The sequence below is a fragment of the Oryctolagus cuniculus genome, chromosome 2, assembly GCF_051225735.1.
Source record: "Oryctolagus cuniculus isolate XC-2025 breed Fujian yellow rabbit chromosome 2, ASM5122573v1, whole genome shotgun sequence".
In the NCBI taxonomy this organism is placed as follows: domain Eukaryota; kingdom Metazoa; phylum Chordata; class Mammalia; order Lagomorpha; family Leporidae; genus Oryctolagus; species Oryctolagus cuniculus.
Window position 1 is genome coordinate 133,514,135 of NC_142868.1, and position 17,049 is coordinate 133,531,183.

A 17,049-nucleotide genomic window follows, 5' to 3' on the forward strand; every position below is an offset into this window, starting at 1 on the left:
TGGCTTGAAAGGTGTAGAGATGGAGTTAAAGAGGGGTCCTATCTGCTAGCTCACTCCCCAGATGCCTACAATGGCTAGGGATGGGCCAGGCTAAAGCCAGGTGCTATGAATTCAATCCAGGTCTCCTGTATGGGAGGCAGGAACCCAACTGCTTGAGCCGCCAACTGCTGCCTTCCAAGCTGCACATTAGCAAGAAGCTGCAATCAGGTGCTGAGACAGAATTCAAACCCAAGCACTCTGATGTGGGATGCAGGGATCCCAAAGTGTCTTTTTTTTTAAGATTTTCTTTTTCTTTTTTTTTAGATTTATTTTTATTCATTTGAAAGATAGAATTCAGGGGCTGGCGCCGTGGCGCAGTAGGTTAATCCAGCATCCCATATGGGCGCCGGTTCTGGTCCCGGCTGCTACTCTTCCAGTCCAGCTCTCTGCTGTGGCCTGGGAATGCAGTAGAAGATGGCACAAGTCCTTGGGCCCCTGCACCCACATGGGAGACCAGGAATGGACACCTGGCTCCTGGCTTTGGATTGATGCAGCTCTGGCCATTGTGGCCACCTGGGGAGTGAACCAACGGACGGAAGACCTTTCTCTCTGTCTCTCCCTCTCACTGTCTGTTACTCTATCTCTCAAATAAATAAATAAAATCTTAAAAAAAAAAAAAGTTACAGAGAGAAGGAGAGGAAGAGAGAGAAAGGTCTTCCAACCCTGGTTCACTCCCCAATGGCTTCAACATCCAGAGCTACACCAATCCAAAGCCAGGAGACAGAAGCTTCTTCCAGGTCTCCCACTTGGGTGCAGGGGCCCAAGGACTTGGGCCATCTTCTGCTTTCCCAAGCCATAGCAGAGAGCTGGATTGGAAGAAGAGCAGCTGGGACTCGAACCAGTTTCCATATGGGATGCCAGAACTTCAGGCCAGAGCTTTAACCTTCTGCGCCACAGCGTCAGCCCCAGATTTTATTTATTTCAAAGGCAGAATTACAGGGTGGAGGAGATAGAGAGGGATTTTACATCCACTGGTTCACTCCACAAATGGCTGCAACAGGCGGGGCTGGGCCAGGCTGAAGCCAGGAGCTTCTTCCAGGTCTCCCCCCTGTGCATGCAGGGGCCCACACACTTGGGCCATCCTCTGCTGCTTTCCCAGGCACATTAGCAGGGAGCTGGATCAGAAGCAGAGCAGTAGGGACCACAGGCAGCAGCTTAACCCACTATGCCACAACACCAGTCCCCCAAGCAGTACCACTAAATCAAATGATCCCACTCCCCAGACCCCAGATGATTCTTTGCAACCAGAATTGAGAACTTCAGTGAGATTAAAACAGCTGTCTGGTCCTAAAGCTCAAGGCTAAGAAATGGAGAAGTCAAGCACAGAGGAACTGGTGAGAAGCTGGAGCTGTAGACAGAGTCCTCCTGCTGACTTCTGGGCGCCAGGACATAGCAGGTCACAAGCCAAAGCACCCAGAGTTAACATCTAGGTCCTCTGTGCAGGACATAGAAGGACCAGTTGAATCTGATATCTATTTGGGTGCTCTGATTTGTTTTCTTTGTTATTTCTATTCTTGTTTTTACTTCACATTGCAATTAGTAGAGTCATTTCACTATCAACTACTAGCTTTCTCATAAGTACTCAACATTTACAAATTGGCAAGTTTGTTATACGGATTTAAATCCCACATACATTTTATTGAGAAACTCTTTAATATCAAGGACTCAAACCTGGTGCGACAGGACGCTGTGGTATGTGAAGGTACCTGCTGGCACAGACACTTAATACAGAGTTGTGCAATCCTGAGATGAATAACTCACACCTGGTCTAGCCCTCCTCAAACTGCTATATAATGCTGTGGGGATGTTTTGAAGCCCAGAAGGTCCTACATGCATGTTTCTTTTGAGAAATTAAAAAATAAACTCTTTCAGGAAGTTATTTCTGTCCCCCCGCCCCCACCCCAGTCTCTAGAAGAGCCCATAAAACAGCAGAAGCGGTCAGCTGACTGCCTGACTTCTGCTTTCCAGCTCTGTCTTCATCTGGCCTAAGGCTTAGCCACAGGGAAGCAGCAGAGGCGAGATCTCCTTCTGTGATTGCCAAAGGACCCCTATATTTTAGCTTTAGTCGCCCCCTCCCCAGAGGACACCTGTTCCTTTCATGAAGCCTGGATCACAAAGCCAGCTCTCTCACTGGGAGACAACTGCTCAGCCAGCCCAAAAGGAAACCAAATAAAAGTCATGTCAGACCCAGAAAATAAGTTCACCGTAGCTTGGAGAAACAGAGATCCTGTAGGAACCGTACCCAAGGGAAAAGTGCTGTCCCCTCCACTCCCTACCCCCTCCCATCCCTTGCTTGCCCAGTAAAGGTGGAACGGGTGGCAGATGTTGTCTCTTAATGGTGTAGCCTGAGGTTCCTGGTGACCCACAGTCCTTCCTCCAACGCCACTCTCATTGTAGTGTGCCTGAAATGTGATCTCCAAGAGCGACTGCTCAGCCCGTCCCTGCTCCCTGGCACAGCTGACGGCTCCTTGAGAATGGATGACCCCAAAGGAGACTTCAGCACCCTCTACCAGATGGCTTCCCAGACATCAGTCTCTCGCTACAAGCTTCAAGTGATCAAGTACGCTCCAAGGAACCCTGCCCAGTGCATGCACATGCTGTTCTTATGGGTACCATGGTTAGGAAGTCTGGAGCTACGCAGTCTCTAAGTGTCAGGCAGGCAAGAGTCAGTTCCAAGGTGGCAAGGACAGACACAGCATGAAAAAGCAAGGTCCAGCTAAGCAGCATGGGGAGGCCAAGAGAGCAACTGGAAGAAGTACTACAGCAGAATACTGGAAGGCCTGGAGGAGGATTGGAAATCCAGGAAGCCTGAACAGAGAGAAAAGCAAGATCAGCAGAAAGGTGCCAGCTTAGTATGACTTATAGGAGTCTATTGAACACCACTATGTTTAGGCGTCAGGACAGAACCAACCTTCAAGCAGCAGGTGGTACGTAGATTCTAGCCCTGCCTCTTCCCGTTTCTCCAAGTAAATGAAATGCTGCTGCCAGGGGAACCACATCCAGGGTAGAATAGCAGGGAAGGCAAAGGCCACTTTTACTGCATCCTGGTTTCTATCACGGGGCCCTGCCCAGGTTTCTGAGCCTTGAGAATCTTTTGTGTGCCAGATACCATGCTGTACAAAGATGAGTAGGTCACAGACCCTAATCTGAAAGCTCTTACAGTAGGGTCTTGGACTTCAGCTGACTAAGTGGATCCGGGTAGCGGCTCTAGATATTCACTGCCGTTGTCTCTTCCCAGGGCTCTAAAGTCTAGCGGGGTCTGCGAGTCGTTGACATATGGACTCCCGTTCATCCTCAGGCCCACAAGCTGTTGGCAGCTGGACTGGGATGAGCTGGAGACAAATCAGCAGCATTTCCATGCTTTGTGTCACAGCCTGCTGGTGAGTACCTGGGTCCCCAGGTAAGAATGGTATTAACATATCAACCACAGAAGAGCAGCTAACTAATCCTACCCTCGTCTCAAACCTCAAGAGGACAGGAAAAAATGGAAATATGCTGACATTTGAAGTTAATATGACCTGCCTTTGTCAGGTTCATGCTATAGAGACTAACTCTTGAATTCAACTATATAACATTAAACTTGAAAATTTCTAATTTCATAAGCTTAATATTTTAAATGGTAACAGGAAGTTTTCTACAAGTGACTTTTATTTTATTTTTTATTCATTTCAAAGTCAGAGTTACAGGGAGAGGCAGGGAGAGGCAGAGAGAGAGAGCTTCCATTTACTGGTTTACTCCCCAGATGGCTGCAACAGCCATGGATAGGACAGGCTGAAGCCAGGAGCCACGATAGTGGGTAGCAGGGGCCCAAACACTGGGCCATCTTCCATTGTTTTTCCCAGGCCATAAGCAGGGAGCTGGATCGGAAGTGGAGCAGCGGGGACACAAACAGGCGTCATATGGGATGCCAGTGTTGCAGGTGGCAGCTTTCCCCACTACATCACAACACCAACCCCTGTTTTATTTTATTTTGAAATCTATCAATTTATTGCATCAAAGAGGAAGAGAGAGAGAGAGAGTGCTTTCATTGCTGGCCCACTCCCCAAATGACCCCAGCAGCCAGGTTTGAGCCAGGCTGAAGCCAGGAGCCAAAAACTCCATCCTGATCTTTCATGTGCTGGATTGGAAGCAAGCAGCAGGGACTCCAACCAGCACTCTGATATGGGATGCTGGCATCACAAATAGCAGCCTACCCACTGTGCCAGTAACTTTCTTTTAAAGCCTACACCCTTTCTTACACTGTGCTGAACACTGTGGTCCATGTAAAAGAAGAGCACGTGGTCTGTGCCAGACATGATGCTAAGTCCTAGAGACCTGTTCAGTAGTGACATAACAGACATTTATCTAAGACTGCAAGAAAACTACTCTCTAGTGGAAGAAACAGAAAAACATAATTCTCTGGTTTTTTAAAAGATTTCTTTTTTATTTTTATTATTTATTTGAAAGAGTTACAGAGAGAGGTAGAGACAGAGTGAGAGGTCTTCCATCCTCTGGTTCACTCTCCAGATGGCTGCAATGGCCAGAGCTGAGCCGATCTGAAGCCAGGAGCCAGGAGCTTTATCCAGGTCTCCCATGTGGGTGCAGGGTCCCGAGGACTTGGACCATCTTCTGCTTTCCCAGGCCATAGAAGAGAGCTGGATCAGAAGAGCAGCAGCCAGGACTAGAATTGGCGTCCATATGGGATGCCGGTGCTTCAGGCCAGGGCTTTTTTTAAAAAAAAAAAAATTTATTAGCCGGCGCCGCAGCTCACTGGGCTAATCCTCCACCTGCGGCGCCAGCACCCCGGGGTTCTAGTCTCGGTTGGGGCACCGGATTCTGTCCCAATTGCTCCTCTTCCAGTCTAGCTCTCTGCTGTGGCCCGGGAGTGCAGTGGAGGACGGCCCAGGGCCTTGGGCCCTGCACCGCATGGGAGACCAGGAAGAAGCACCTGGCTCCTGGGTTCGGATTTGTTCAGCATGCCAGCCGCAACGCACCGGCCGTAGTGGCCACTTGGGGGGCTGAACCAACGGAAAAAGGAAGACCTTTCTGTCTCTTTCTCTCTCACTGTCTAACTCTGCCTGTCAAAAAAAAAAAAAAGATTTATTTATTTATTTGAAAGAGTTATACAGAAGAGGAAAGGCAGAGAGAGAAAGAGAGAGAGAGAGGTCTTCCATCCGATGGTTCACTCCCCAGTTGGCCACAATGGCTGGAGCTGTGCTGATCCAAGGCCAGGAGCCAGGAGCTTCTTCTGGGTCTCCCATGAGGGTGCAGGGGCCCAAGGACTTGGGCCATCTTCTACTGCTTTCCCAGGCCATAGCGGAGAGCTGGACTGGAAGAGGAGCAGCCAGGACTAGAACCGGCGCCCATATGGGATGCTGGCACTTCAGGCCAGAGCGTTAACTGACTGAGCCACAGCGCTGGCCCAGAAGATTTATTTTAATTTATTTGAAAAGTACAGTTACAGAGAGAGAGGGGAGACAGACAAAGAGAGAGACAGATCTTCCATTTGCTGGTTCACTCCCCAAATGACCACAATGACCAAGGCTGGACCAGACAGAAGCTGAGAGCCAGGACTTTCTTCCAGGTCTCCCATATGTGTGCAGGGGCCCAAGGACTTGGGCCCTCTTCTGCTGCTTTCCTAAGTGCATTAACATGGAGCTGGGTTGGAAGTGGAGCAGCCGGAACTAGAACCAGTGCCCATATGGATACCCATATGGGCAGGCGGCAGCTTTACCCACTATACCACAATGCCAGCCCCAAAACATACATTCTTAATTTCTTAAAAAGGAAAAAGAAGAAACTGCCTACGAGAGTCTGTCTGTGGAAGTGATGTTTAAACTGACCTGCCAGACAAGTGGGAAATAGCTAGATGAAGGTTGGCAGGACAAGCATTCCAGGTGCAGGGAAAGGCTGGGAGCTGCTGAGACAAGAATCAAGAACAGAAGAGCCACTGTGGCTGAAACGTAGAAAAAAGTGGAAAGAGGCAAAATGTGGGCTTGGAGAAGTGAGCAGGGATCAAATTATGCAAAGCATTGTAGGCCAAATTAAGGGCTTTTGATTTTACCTTTTTAGGGAAAGAAATCGTGAGAAATTACATCATCTCTTTTTTTCAAATATCACTAGGGCAGAAATTTGGAAATGATCTAGCAAAAGCAAGAATGGCACAAAGAAAATGAGGTGGGAGGGCACTGCAGCAGTCTAGGCAAGAAATGATGCAGCTTGGATGAGAATATTGGAAGTCAAGGTGGTGAGCGTTTGGCATAGAGCCTTAAGCCACTGCTTGGGACATCCACCTCCCATATCAGAGTGCCTAAGACTGAGTCCTAACTCCACCTGTGATCCAGTTTTCTCATAATGTGATCCTGGGAGGGAGCAGGCCCAAATAATTGAGTTCCTGCCACCCACATAGGAGACCCAGATAGAGTTCCAAGCTCCTGGCTTGTGCCTGGTCCAGCCCTGGCTGATGGGCATTTAGGAAGTGAACAGCAGATGACAAATTCTCTCTCACTCTCATTCTTGCTTTATCTCTGACTTTCAAATAAAAAGAAAATAAATAAATAAATTTTTAAAAAATTAAGACTGTTGGAAGTCAAGATGAGAAAAGTAAAACAGAGAAATGTTTCTGAGATAGAATCATCAGAACTTTGGTGAAGGATTGGAGGTAGAGAATGAGGAAGAGGAAGTATCAAATAACTGTTTGCTTTGTGACTTGAACTTGTTGGATGTCATTCTTGAAATGGAAAAAATTGAAAAGCACCCAGATGAAACCGTGCAGCACTTAGCAAACAAAACACGAGTATAAACAGAACGTGAGGACAGATGCAGGATGAAGGTCCGGCGAGCAGGGCTGGCAGCAGTGTGTCTTTTTCACTATCAGCAGCAGACTTCTTTTTTTCCTGTTTCAAAGCCACACTCCCTTTTAGGTCCACCCACTGAGTTCCTGTTTCCTATCTGAAGAACACTCATCTCCTATCTTTGCAGGGCAGACAGCAGACCTGTTCTGACTTAGTGCCCTACAGCTCAGTTTGCTGTCTGCACTTTGTTCTACCCAGTTCTTCAGGATCTCGGAGCTGATTCTCAGGAAGAATTTCTCCCATGTGGCGTCAGTATATTCTTACAGTACTTTACATTTTACACATAGGAAAGGTTTTTCAAAGAGTCTGTGGAAAATGGTAATATGAAAAGGCTATGAATGAATTTTAAAACTTTTTGCACCAAAATTATTTTAATTCTAATTTTCCATGAACTTTTTGAAGTACTCTTATACATTGGCTTTTTATATTTTATTTATTATTTATTTGAAAGAGAGAGAACTCCCATCTACTGGCCCACTCCCCAAAAAAAACCCAAAGCCGAAGCCAGGAACCAGAATTCAATCCAACTACTTTAGTGATCAACCATTGCTTGCCTGGGTCTGCATTACCAGGAAGGTGGAGTCAGGAGCAGAGCCAGGGATCAAACGTGGACGTCTTAACCACTAAACCACCTGCGTACCCGACACTGATACTTTAATACACTGCTAGAGGATATGAAAGTTTTCTGGAAAATGATCCGTTGTACTTTGGGCTGGAAATATAGCCCAAGACAACATTTAGAAAAGAGAGGGAAAAATATGATACTGGGGCTGGTGCTGTGGCTTAGTAGGCTAAGCCTCCGCCTGCAATGCTGCCATCCCATATGGGTGCTGGTTTGAGTCTCAACTGCTCCACTTCAGATCCAACTGTCTGCTAATGGCCTGGGAAAGCAATGGAAGATGGCCCAAATGCTTGGGCCCCTGCACCCATGTGGGAGATCCGGAAGAAGCTCCTGGCTCCTGGCTCCTGGTTTTGGATCGGCCCAGCTCCGGTCATCGTGGCCATTTGGGGAGTGAACCAGCAGAAGGAAGACCTCTCTCTGTGTCTCTCCCTGTCTCTGTCTGTAACTCTGCATCTCAAATAAATAAATAAATCTTTTAAAGTGTGTGTGTGTGTGTGTGTGTGTGTACTAGCATGTTCATCTCAGTGTTCTTTTCCATGGTGAAAAAAAAATGGAAACAATCTAAATGTCCAAAATAGAGGAATGGTTAAGACTAAATAAGGGATAGGTTATAGGAACGTATAGGAATAATTCAGACAAGCAATGAGATATTATGTAGCCATTAAAAATAAGAACAAGAAAAGAGTGTTGCCTTCACCCTGGCTTAGCTTACATGAGATCAGAGTCTGCCACTGAACTTGGGCTTTGAGGATCTGTAGTTAGTTAGTTGATCTGTAGTTAGTTAGTTGACAAATATTTACTGGCCACTATGTGCCATGCACTATTTTTTATATTTTTTAAAGATTTATTTTATTTATTTGAAAGACAGAGTTACAGAGAGGTAGAGAGGTAGACAGAGAGAGAGAGAGAGGTCTTCCATCCGATGGTTCACTCCCCAATTGGCCACAACGGCCGGAGCTGCGCCGATCCGAAGCCAGGAGCCAGGAGTTTCTTCCAGGTCTCCCATGAGGGTGCAGGGGCCCAAGGACTTGGGCCATCTTCTACTGCTTTCCCAGGCCATAACAGAGAGCTGGATCAGAAGAGGAGCAGCCAGGACTAGAACTGGCGCCCATATGGGATGCCAGCACTTCAGGCCAGGGCTTTAGCCCGTGGTGCCACAGTGCCGGCCCCCGCCATGTACTATTTTAGGGATGAAGAGACCTCACCTTTTTCCCTCTTCTCTCATGGAAAATCACGTGTGGTTGAGCCGTTGCTTACCCAGACCCATTTTTTGGAACACTTAAACAAGTAAAATCACTTAATCATCAGAATCCTCTGTGAGATGGGGCGTATTGTCTCTAGTTTTTACACATGGAGAAGGTTGAAGCCCAAAGACTCACTGAAGGCCACACAGCTACTGAAATGGCTAACTTAGAATTTGAACCTAGTTCTGCTGACTACAAAGCCCATGCTTTTAACTTCTTTACTAAATTCCCTATCCTGGATGTAACCAGATAAAGAGACTATGACACTGCAGCTAATTCTCCCCTTACTTACATGCCCTTTCCTGGACTGAACTCACTCAAAGTGGCTGGGTGCTCATGACAGCTCCTTACCCATTTGGAGCTGCTGTTCTCTCCAGTTAATCTAGATAGATTAAAGACAAGACTCCTGTTCTGGAAAGCAGAGAGGAAAAAACAGTGTTCCAATGGCTCTTCCTTTCTGCTTTCCACATGACATCTCCAAGCAGCTGAAATCCTGAATGGCAGTGTGCTATAGAAAGAATTTTGCACAAGTCTCAGTTTATTCATTCAGCAACAAATATTTTTGAGTAGCTACTATTTGGCAAGACTTGTTGAGAGGTTTAGCCTTCCCAGCTCTGTTTTTATAGTTTGTCCTACTTCGTCCTACTTCTTTAATTCTATCCTTGGTTTCACATTCTTTCTTGCTCCTTTTTTATATATTGTAAAAGCTGAAGTCAAGTCAGCTCACTGCATAACTCTTCTTGCCTTCTGTTTCTCATTGCAGTGTTTCTCCTCCAGCCAACTTCTCTAACTTCTGTCTTTCTCTTAATAGCAGCACCACCATTGTCTAGTCACCCAGGCTCGAAGCCTCAGTCATTTGCACCCATGTCTCCCTTCATACTCACTTCACCATGATGTCACGTCATCAGCATGAGCTGGGACTATCCTTCCCTTCCTGTTCCACTGCCAGTTTTCTTCAGTAAACTCCTAACCACTTTCCCTGCATCCGGTCTGTCCCCCCTCATTTGCAGTGGCACCACATTAATCTTCGTGAAGCATTCCCTGACTACTATGTATTTTTCCATGTACCCATACCCAGTCACTTCCTAAGCCTTGCCGCTTCTGTCCCTACAGCACCAACTTTATTTCTCTTCACTCCATTATTATTATTGCTGTCTTCATTCAAGCCCTTTTTATTTCTTTCCTTCAGTATTGCAATAGTCTCCTAACGTGTCTCAATGCCTCCAGTGTTTTCCCTGCCCAATCCATTTTACATTCTGCTCATAGTTGAATCTGCCACTCCTCATCTTAAAAATATTTTGTAGCTTACTGTTGTTCATATTATAAACCTGTATTCTCTAACCAGTGTTCAGGTCCAGCCTTGTCTGCCATTCCTCCTTTCTGATGTATACGTCAACCATTTTATTACACAAGCCTTCAGCTTCCCCATCTTTGAGCATTTGCTCAGATTGTCCCTTCCCTCATCTCCATGGTTCAAATCCTGTCCTGTCCCAAGGCCAATTCAAATGGTGATTCTTCAAGGAGACTTTTCCAGATTCCCCTGTTCATCATTAGGCCTTCTGTGCTGTTTCCTTTTAGAGAAAAGCATTTTTCAGGTAAGTCTTTAAATATATGATCCTATGGTTTGGGTTAAAGTCTAAGAGATAAATTTGACTACCCAAACTTCAAAATAACATGATGCCTTTTCCTACTATCTCTATCACTTCTTCTACTTTACCAACCAATACCTTGGGCTTACTCAAATTTGGGTCCACAGCAGAAATTTCCTCCTTTCCCTTCTCTTTTTAGAAGAGTTAAGACAAGGCAGGTTTTTTGTTTTTAAGATTTATTTATTTGGGAGGCAGAGTTACAGAAAGAGAGAGAGAGACAGAAAGAGAGGTCTTCCATCTGTTGGTTCACTCCCCAAGTGGCCACAATGGCTGGAGCTGTGCCAATCTGAAGCCAGGGGCCAGGAGCCACGAGCTTTTTCCAGGTCTCTGGAAGAAGCAGCTTGGGCCCCTGACATCATATATTCTTTTATTTAAAAAAAAAATTGTTCTGAAGCTGGGAGCCAGGAGCTTCTTCCAGGTCTCCCACGCAGGTGTAGGGGCCCAAGGACCTAGGCCATCTTCCACTGCGTTCCCAGGCCATAGCAGAGAGCTAGATCGGAAGTGGAGCAGCCAGGACTCAAACCAGCATCCATATGGGATGCTGATACCACAGAGACTTAACCTGCTATGCCACAGCGCTGGCCTCAGCAAGGCAGCTTTCTAATGTGCTGTGGTAAAATGTAATTTCTATGGTACAGGAAAAGCCTGGACTTTGAAGTCAAATAGCCCCGGGCTCTGAACAGCTTCAGCATTTCCCAACTGTGTGAATTGACGCAGCAAACTTAGCCTCAGTGTCTGTGGATTCCTCTGTTTGTAACCCAAACAAATCCAATGACCCCCATGTGGTTTAGTGTCTACACAAATAGTATATAAAAAAGCACTAGCCACAGACCCAAAAGTAGTCCTTAAGTTAGTTTATTTGTGCTTTCAAAGAACACCAGAGGCTCTAGTTCATAACCCACAATGCCACTTCTCAACATTTTCTCCTTGACTCCTCAATTATCTCTAATCTGGAGCTGGAGCTATCCAAAAATCAATCAATGAATCTCTCTCTCTCTCTCTCTCTCTCTCTCTCTCTCTCTCTCCAGCACCAGTCCCTGTTCCTCTCTCACACAGCTGTGCACTGTAAATTGACTTAGCCTTTCTGACACAGTCTCCCTTCCTCTCAAATCCTGCCTTCTTATATCTATTTAAAATACCTACTAGAGCTGGCAAGCCTTCTTCTTTCATGAGTAGAGATGGAGTAGGGGCAAAGGAAAGAAGGGAGAAGGTGCATGAGAGATACACATTAGTAACTCTCGTCCCCATCACGTGTGAAATAATTACAATAAAATATACCACTTATGATTTTTAAGAAGATTAAATACTATTCTACGTATAAAGCACCTAGTACATGCCTGCCGTGTGATTGCATAGTGGTTGGCGTTGGCTAGCAGTTCTACAGTATCCATGTGCTTCTCTCCCTCTAGATTCTCTTTCTCTGGAGAGAGTCTCTATATTCCCCTCTGTCTTCTTCACCACAGTAATCAGAAGTTATTACTTTTAAGGTTCTTGTCAGCTAACCCCAATACTTACATTATCTGTAGATTTGTTTCTATTGTCTCCCTTTTCTTTCTTTCTTTCTTTCTTTTTTTTTTTGGACAGGCAGAGTGGACAGTGAGAGAGAGAGACAGAGAGAAAGGTCTTCCTTTGCCGTTGGTTCACCCTCCAATGGCCGCCGCGGCCGGCGCGCTGCGGCCGGTGCACCACGCTGATCCGATGGCAGGAGCCAGGAGCCAGGTGCTTTTCCTGGTCTCCCATGGGGTGCAGGGCCCAAGCACTTGGGCCATCCTCCACTGCACTCCCTGGCCACGGCAGAGGGCTGGCCTGGAAGAGGGGCAACCGGGACAGAATCCGGCGCCCCAACCGGGACTAGAACCCGGTGTGCCGGCGCCACTAGGCGGAGGATTAGCCTAGTGAGCCGCGGCGCAGGCCGTCTCCCTTTTCTTTCGATTTTCACACATGTGGGCCTGACTTTTGGTACAGCTGCTAAAAATAGTCTAGTGAAAGATGCATGTTGTATATAAATAAACTGTAGCAGCTCCAGTTGGTGATGGCTGCTTCTTGTGGGTGCTCACCCAGGTAGAGTCATGGCTGATGATCCTGTTGCACTCAGGAACTGTGCTGGATGAAGCCTCAGTCTACCGTGGTTTGTTCCTGGCCTTCCAGAGTATTCCACTGTGGTGTTTGCATCCCCTCCCCTTGGAAAGTCCCAACTCTAATCACTCTCCCAAGTCTGCTGAAACGCTCTGCTTCTTGGAGGCTTTCTCCTTAAGTGTTTCTGCCTCCCGCAGCCCTAGTACTTGCCAGATGTGCTACCAGGCGAATTGGCTTGAGGCCCTCCCACCCCAAGTCTCCACCAAAATCTCTGCTGGTTCCTCTGTGCCCCTGCAAGTGCCTGAGCAGGTGGGAGTCCTAGATTCTGAACCCTCCCACCCCCACCAACGTCCACTCTGCCATAGTTGCATCCTAGTCACTAGTGCCAATCCACTGGCCTTAGCAACTGGAAACACTGGGCAACTTTTCTAAGAACATTTTACACATACTCTAGACCTTAGTCAACTGCAGCCTTGAGTGTTATTTCATTCCCTGGTTTTCCATTTGAAAAATTGTCATATATTTCTGGATTCCTCAGATTATTTTGCTTCAGTTAGGTATTTTACTTCCTTTTCCTTGGAATGTGGTCACTTCATCAACTAGGCAGTCTAGTTGCTGAAAGGTATGTGTTGTTCACCCTTCCCATAAATTCTGCTGTTGGAATTATCCAGATCATAAAGGAGCTATGTATTTTTTAAAATTTATTTATTTATGTACTTGAAGTGCATTGAAGAGAGAAAGAGAAAGAGAGAGATCTCCCATCTGCTGGTTCATTTCCCAAATGGCCACATGACTGGAGCTAGGCCAAGCTGAAGCCAGGAGCCCAGAGCTTCATCCAGGCCTTCTACATGGGTGGCAGGGACCCACGCATTTGGGCCATCTTCTACTGCCTCCCAGGCACATCAGCAGGGAGCTAGATTAGCAGTGGAGCAGCCAAGGCTCAAACCAGCACTCCAATGTGGGATGCCAGTGTCTCAGGTGGTGCGAACCTGCTGTGCCACAACACCAGCCCCAAGCTATATATTTTTACAATATTCTTTAGAGATTTTATAGATCTATGTCTAAAAATCACCCAATTAATTTCAATTTAATAAAATTTAATAAACATTATCTAATAACTATTAAATGTATTTTGAGTGTTTTTTTTATTTACTTGACAGGTAGAGTTATAGATAGTGAAATAGAGAGACAGGGAGAAAGGTCTTTCTTCCATTGGTTCACTCCCCAAATGGCCACTATGGCCAGCGCTGTGCCAATCTGAAGTCAGGAGCCAGGAGCTTCTTCTTGGTCTCCCATGCGGGTGCAGGGCCCAAGCACTTGGGCCATCCTCCACTGCCTTCCCGGGCCACAGCAGAGAGCTGGACTGGAAGAGGAGCAACCGGGACTAAAATCTGGCACCCATATGGGATGCCGGCACCGCAAGCAGAGGATTAACCAAGTGAGCCATGGCACCGGCCCCATATTTTGAGTGTTTTTAATCTAATTATTTGAGAGACAGATAAACAGAGAAAGCAAGAGAAACTGCCACCCACTGGTTCACTCTAAATCCGTGCAACAACCTCTGGCTGGACCAGGCCAAAGCCAGGAATTCAATCCAGGCCTCCCATGTGTATATCAGGAATCCAGTTGCTTGAACCATCACCACTGGCCTCCCAGGGTCTCCATTAGCAGGAAGCTAGAATCAGGAGCCAGAGCCAGGCTTCAAACCCAGATACTCCAATATGAGACACAAGTGTTTAAACCAGTGCTTCTCAAACACTACGATAAACACTATGCCATTAATAAATGCATTCTTAATTTTAAAAAATTTGACACTTCATGATACCTGACACAGTTCTCAATGTCACAGCTATTCCTTGTAGTCATCATATTATGTAGGAATTATTATCTTATTTTACAAATGAGGAGATTGAGGCCCAGAGAGTAAATGGCAAAGCCAGAACTAAACCCAGAAAGGCTGGGAGCCGACATTGTGGTGTAGCAAGTAAAGCCACTGCCTGCAAAGCATCCCAAATAGGCGTCAGTTCATGTTCCAGCTGTTGCATTTCTGATCCATTCTCTGCTAATGACATAGCAAAAGCAGCAGAAAGTGGGCCAAGTGTTTGAGCCGCTGCCACCCAGATGGGAGACCCGGATGAATCTCCTGGCTCCTGGCTTTAAACAAGCCCAGCTTCAGCCATTGTGGCCATTTGGGGAGTGAACCAACAGATGAAAGATCTCTCTCCCTCAATCTCTCGCTCGCTCTCTGTCTCTTCAAAAATAATAAGCCCAGAATGCATTTATTTCAAATAAATAAATCTTTAAAAAAATAAACCCAGCTGCAGGCTCCAATCTCTAAGCCACTCTACAGCTACATGAAATGTATTATTGTATTAATTGTAGGAGTTCTCTGAAACATACTCGCTACTCGTCAAGGTTCCACAAGACAGCTTCTCCCAGTCTTACTACCAGGAAAAGCTGTGGGCCTGCCTTCTAGAAGAAGCAGGTGGTCTGTATTTCTGTGAGCTTATCTGATCCTGACTCTGTTACCTCACTTTTCCTTTGCTCAATCCCTTAACTATTTATCTGTGCTGTTGCATTTTTTTCTAAAGTGGCATAACTGCTCTGTGGAATGTGGTAGGGAGTAAATATATAAATAAGTAAAATTAATTTTTTCCAAGTCTTTACGAGATGAATCTCCCATTGCCAGGAAAATATCATTTCAAGTATCAAATCCTTCTGTGTAGTCTCGGTTATGTAGCTAGTGACTCACTTTCCACATCCTCATTTCTCTTATAAAGTCATGTCTGTATTAACGAGAAAAAGAAATGAAAATACCACCTAGGTCTTTCAGTTTCCTACTTAAAATGTCAGAGTCTCTGGAGACACATTCCAGAGCTTTCCAGGCCATGTCTGCCCTGATTGGCCACAGAGGTGACAGGATTCAAGCCAGGATGTGTCCAGCAGGAGTCTAAGTACACAGGCAATGAGCTGGTTGGGCTGTAGATGGGTGGAGAACTGGAAAGTCCTTGGCTCTATAGGCCAAGAGTCAAGACCAAGAATCCGAGCTGGGAGTGGGGTGATGGCAGGACAGGGGCCATTAAAAAAAAAATGAGGTTAGAGTGTGCAGTCCTCCGAGTTGTCAGGGGAGACAGGGGCTAGGCCAGCAGGTCAGCACGGGGCCAGGGGCTTCCTGTGACCAGGTTGGTCTGCTCCCCTTGCTTCATCTTTCCCTACACCCCGAACATCACTCCAACCACATTATGCTACATATGCTAAACTGTTTCACACCTTTCCCATGCTGCCCCCTTCCACCTGACAAGTATCCACTCCATTTTTCTTCAGATTTTGCTTAAACGCCTTCACTGTGAAGCCTTATATCCCACTTGTGACTTTATTTTGTTTATTTATTTTATTTGAAAGGCAGAATTTCAGAGAGGCAAAGGCAGAGAGAGGGAGAGGGAGGGAGAGGTCTTCCATCTGCTGGTTCACTCCCCAATTGGCCGTAAAGGCTGGAGCTGGGCCAATCCAAAACCAGGAGCCATGTGGGTTCAGGGACCCAAGGACTTGGGCCATCTTATACTGCTTTCCCAAGCCAAGCAGAGAGCTGGATCGGAAGTGGAGCTGCCGGGACTCCAACCAGTGCCCATGTGGGATGCCAGCACTGCAAGTGGCGGCTTTACCTGCTATGCCATAGCCCGCCCCCCCGCCATGATTTTTGCCATTCCCCACCAGTGTGCCCGTTGCCACATCCCTCATGACCTTCACAGCACTGACAAGCAGTAAAAATTGGCACTGTAGATCTCTGATGTGAGAAATGTCGCATTGCTATACTTTCCTAAATCAGATTTAGAAGTTCCCAAGTGCCAGGATGTTGACACACTCAGTATCTTTATGGGTAGCCTCCCCTTAGGGTCATAACACTGTCCAGAACATGCCGGAAATGGTGCCCTGGTCTTCAGCACAGCTCCAGTGGCGATAGAAGTGAATAGGAGTGGCAAGAGCGGGTATCTTAATCTTAGTCCTGATCTCAAAAGCAAGGCATCCAGTCTTTCACAACCTCATATGAGGTCAGGCTGTCAGTGTTTGACAGAGATTTTTAGCAGGGTCAGTAAGTTCCATCCTATTGTTATTTTTATTATGAAGGAATATTAGATTTTGTCTAATTGTTTTTCTGCATCTATTAAAATGATTATATAGTTTTGCCTTTAATCTGTTAACATGTCACAGTACATTGATTTTTTTATATCAAGCCAAACTTGCATTCCCAGGATAAATCTCACTTGGTTTTAGTTGTATAATTTTTTGTTTGAGAGATTTATTTGAAAGTCAGAGTTACACAGAGAGAGGAGAGGCTGAGAGAGATCTTCCATCTGCTAGTTCACTCTCCAAAAGGCTGGGCCAGGCTGAAGCCAGGAACCAGAAACTCCATCTGGGTCTCCCGCATTGGTGAAAGGGGCCCAAGAACTTGGATGGTCCTCAGCTGCTTTCCCAGGAGCATTAGCAGGGAGCTGGATTGGAAGCGGAACAGCCAGGACTTGACCCAGTGCCCACATGGGATGCTGACATCACAGGCAGTAGCTTAACCTACTGTGCCTCAATGCCAG

General features: G+C 46.4%; 1 protein-coding gene across 13 annotated transcripts in view; it reads left to right on the forward strand.

The window, feature by feature from the left end:
• Positions 1 to 17,049, forward strand: part of M1AP (meiosis 1 associated protein) — an 80,706-nt gene that overhangs the window by 53,435 nt on the left and 10,222 nt on the right. For 9 of the 13 annotated variants that reach the window (XM_089326237.1, XM_089326235.1, XM_089326238.1 and 6 more), the window contains 2 exons: positions 2,437 to 2,599; positions 3,278 to 3,419. In XM_089326237.1, coding sequence (XP_089182363.1) covers positions 2,437 to 2,599; positions 3,278 to 3,419 — 305 coding nt within the window. Of the gene's footprint in view, positions 1 to 2,436; positions 2,600 to 3,277; positions 3,444 to 6,999; positions 7,146 to 17,049 lie in introns of those variants that run through there. The other 4 variants (XM_089326241.1, XM_089326240.1, XM_089326242.1 and 1 more) reach the window with 4 other exon arrangements.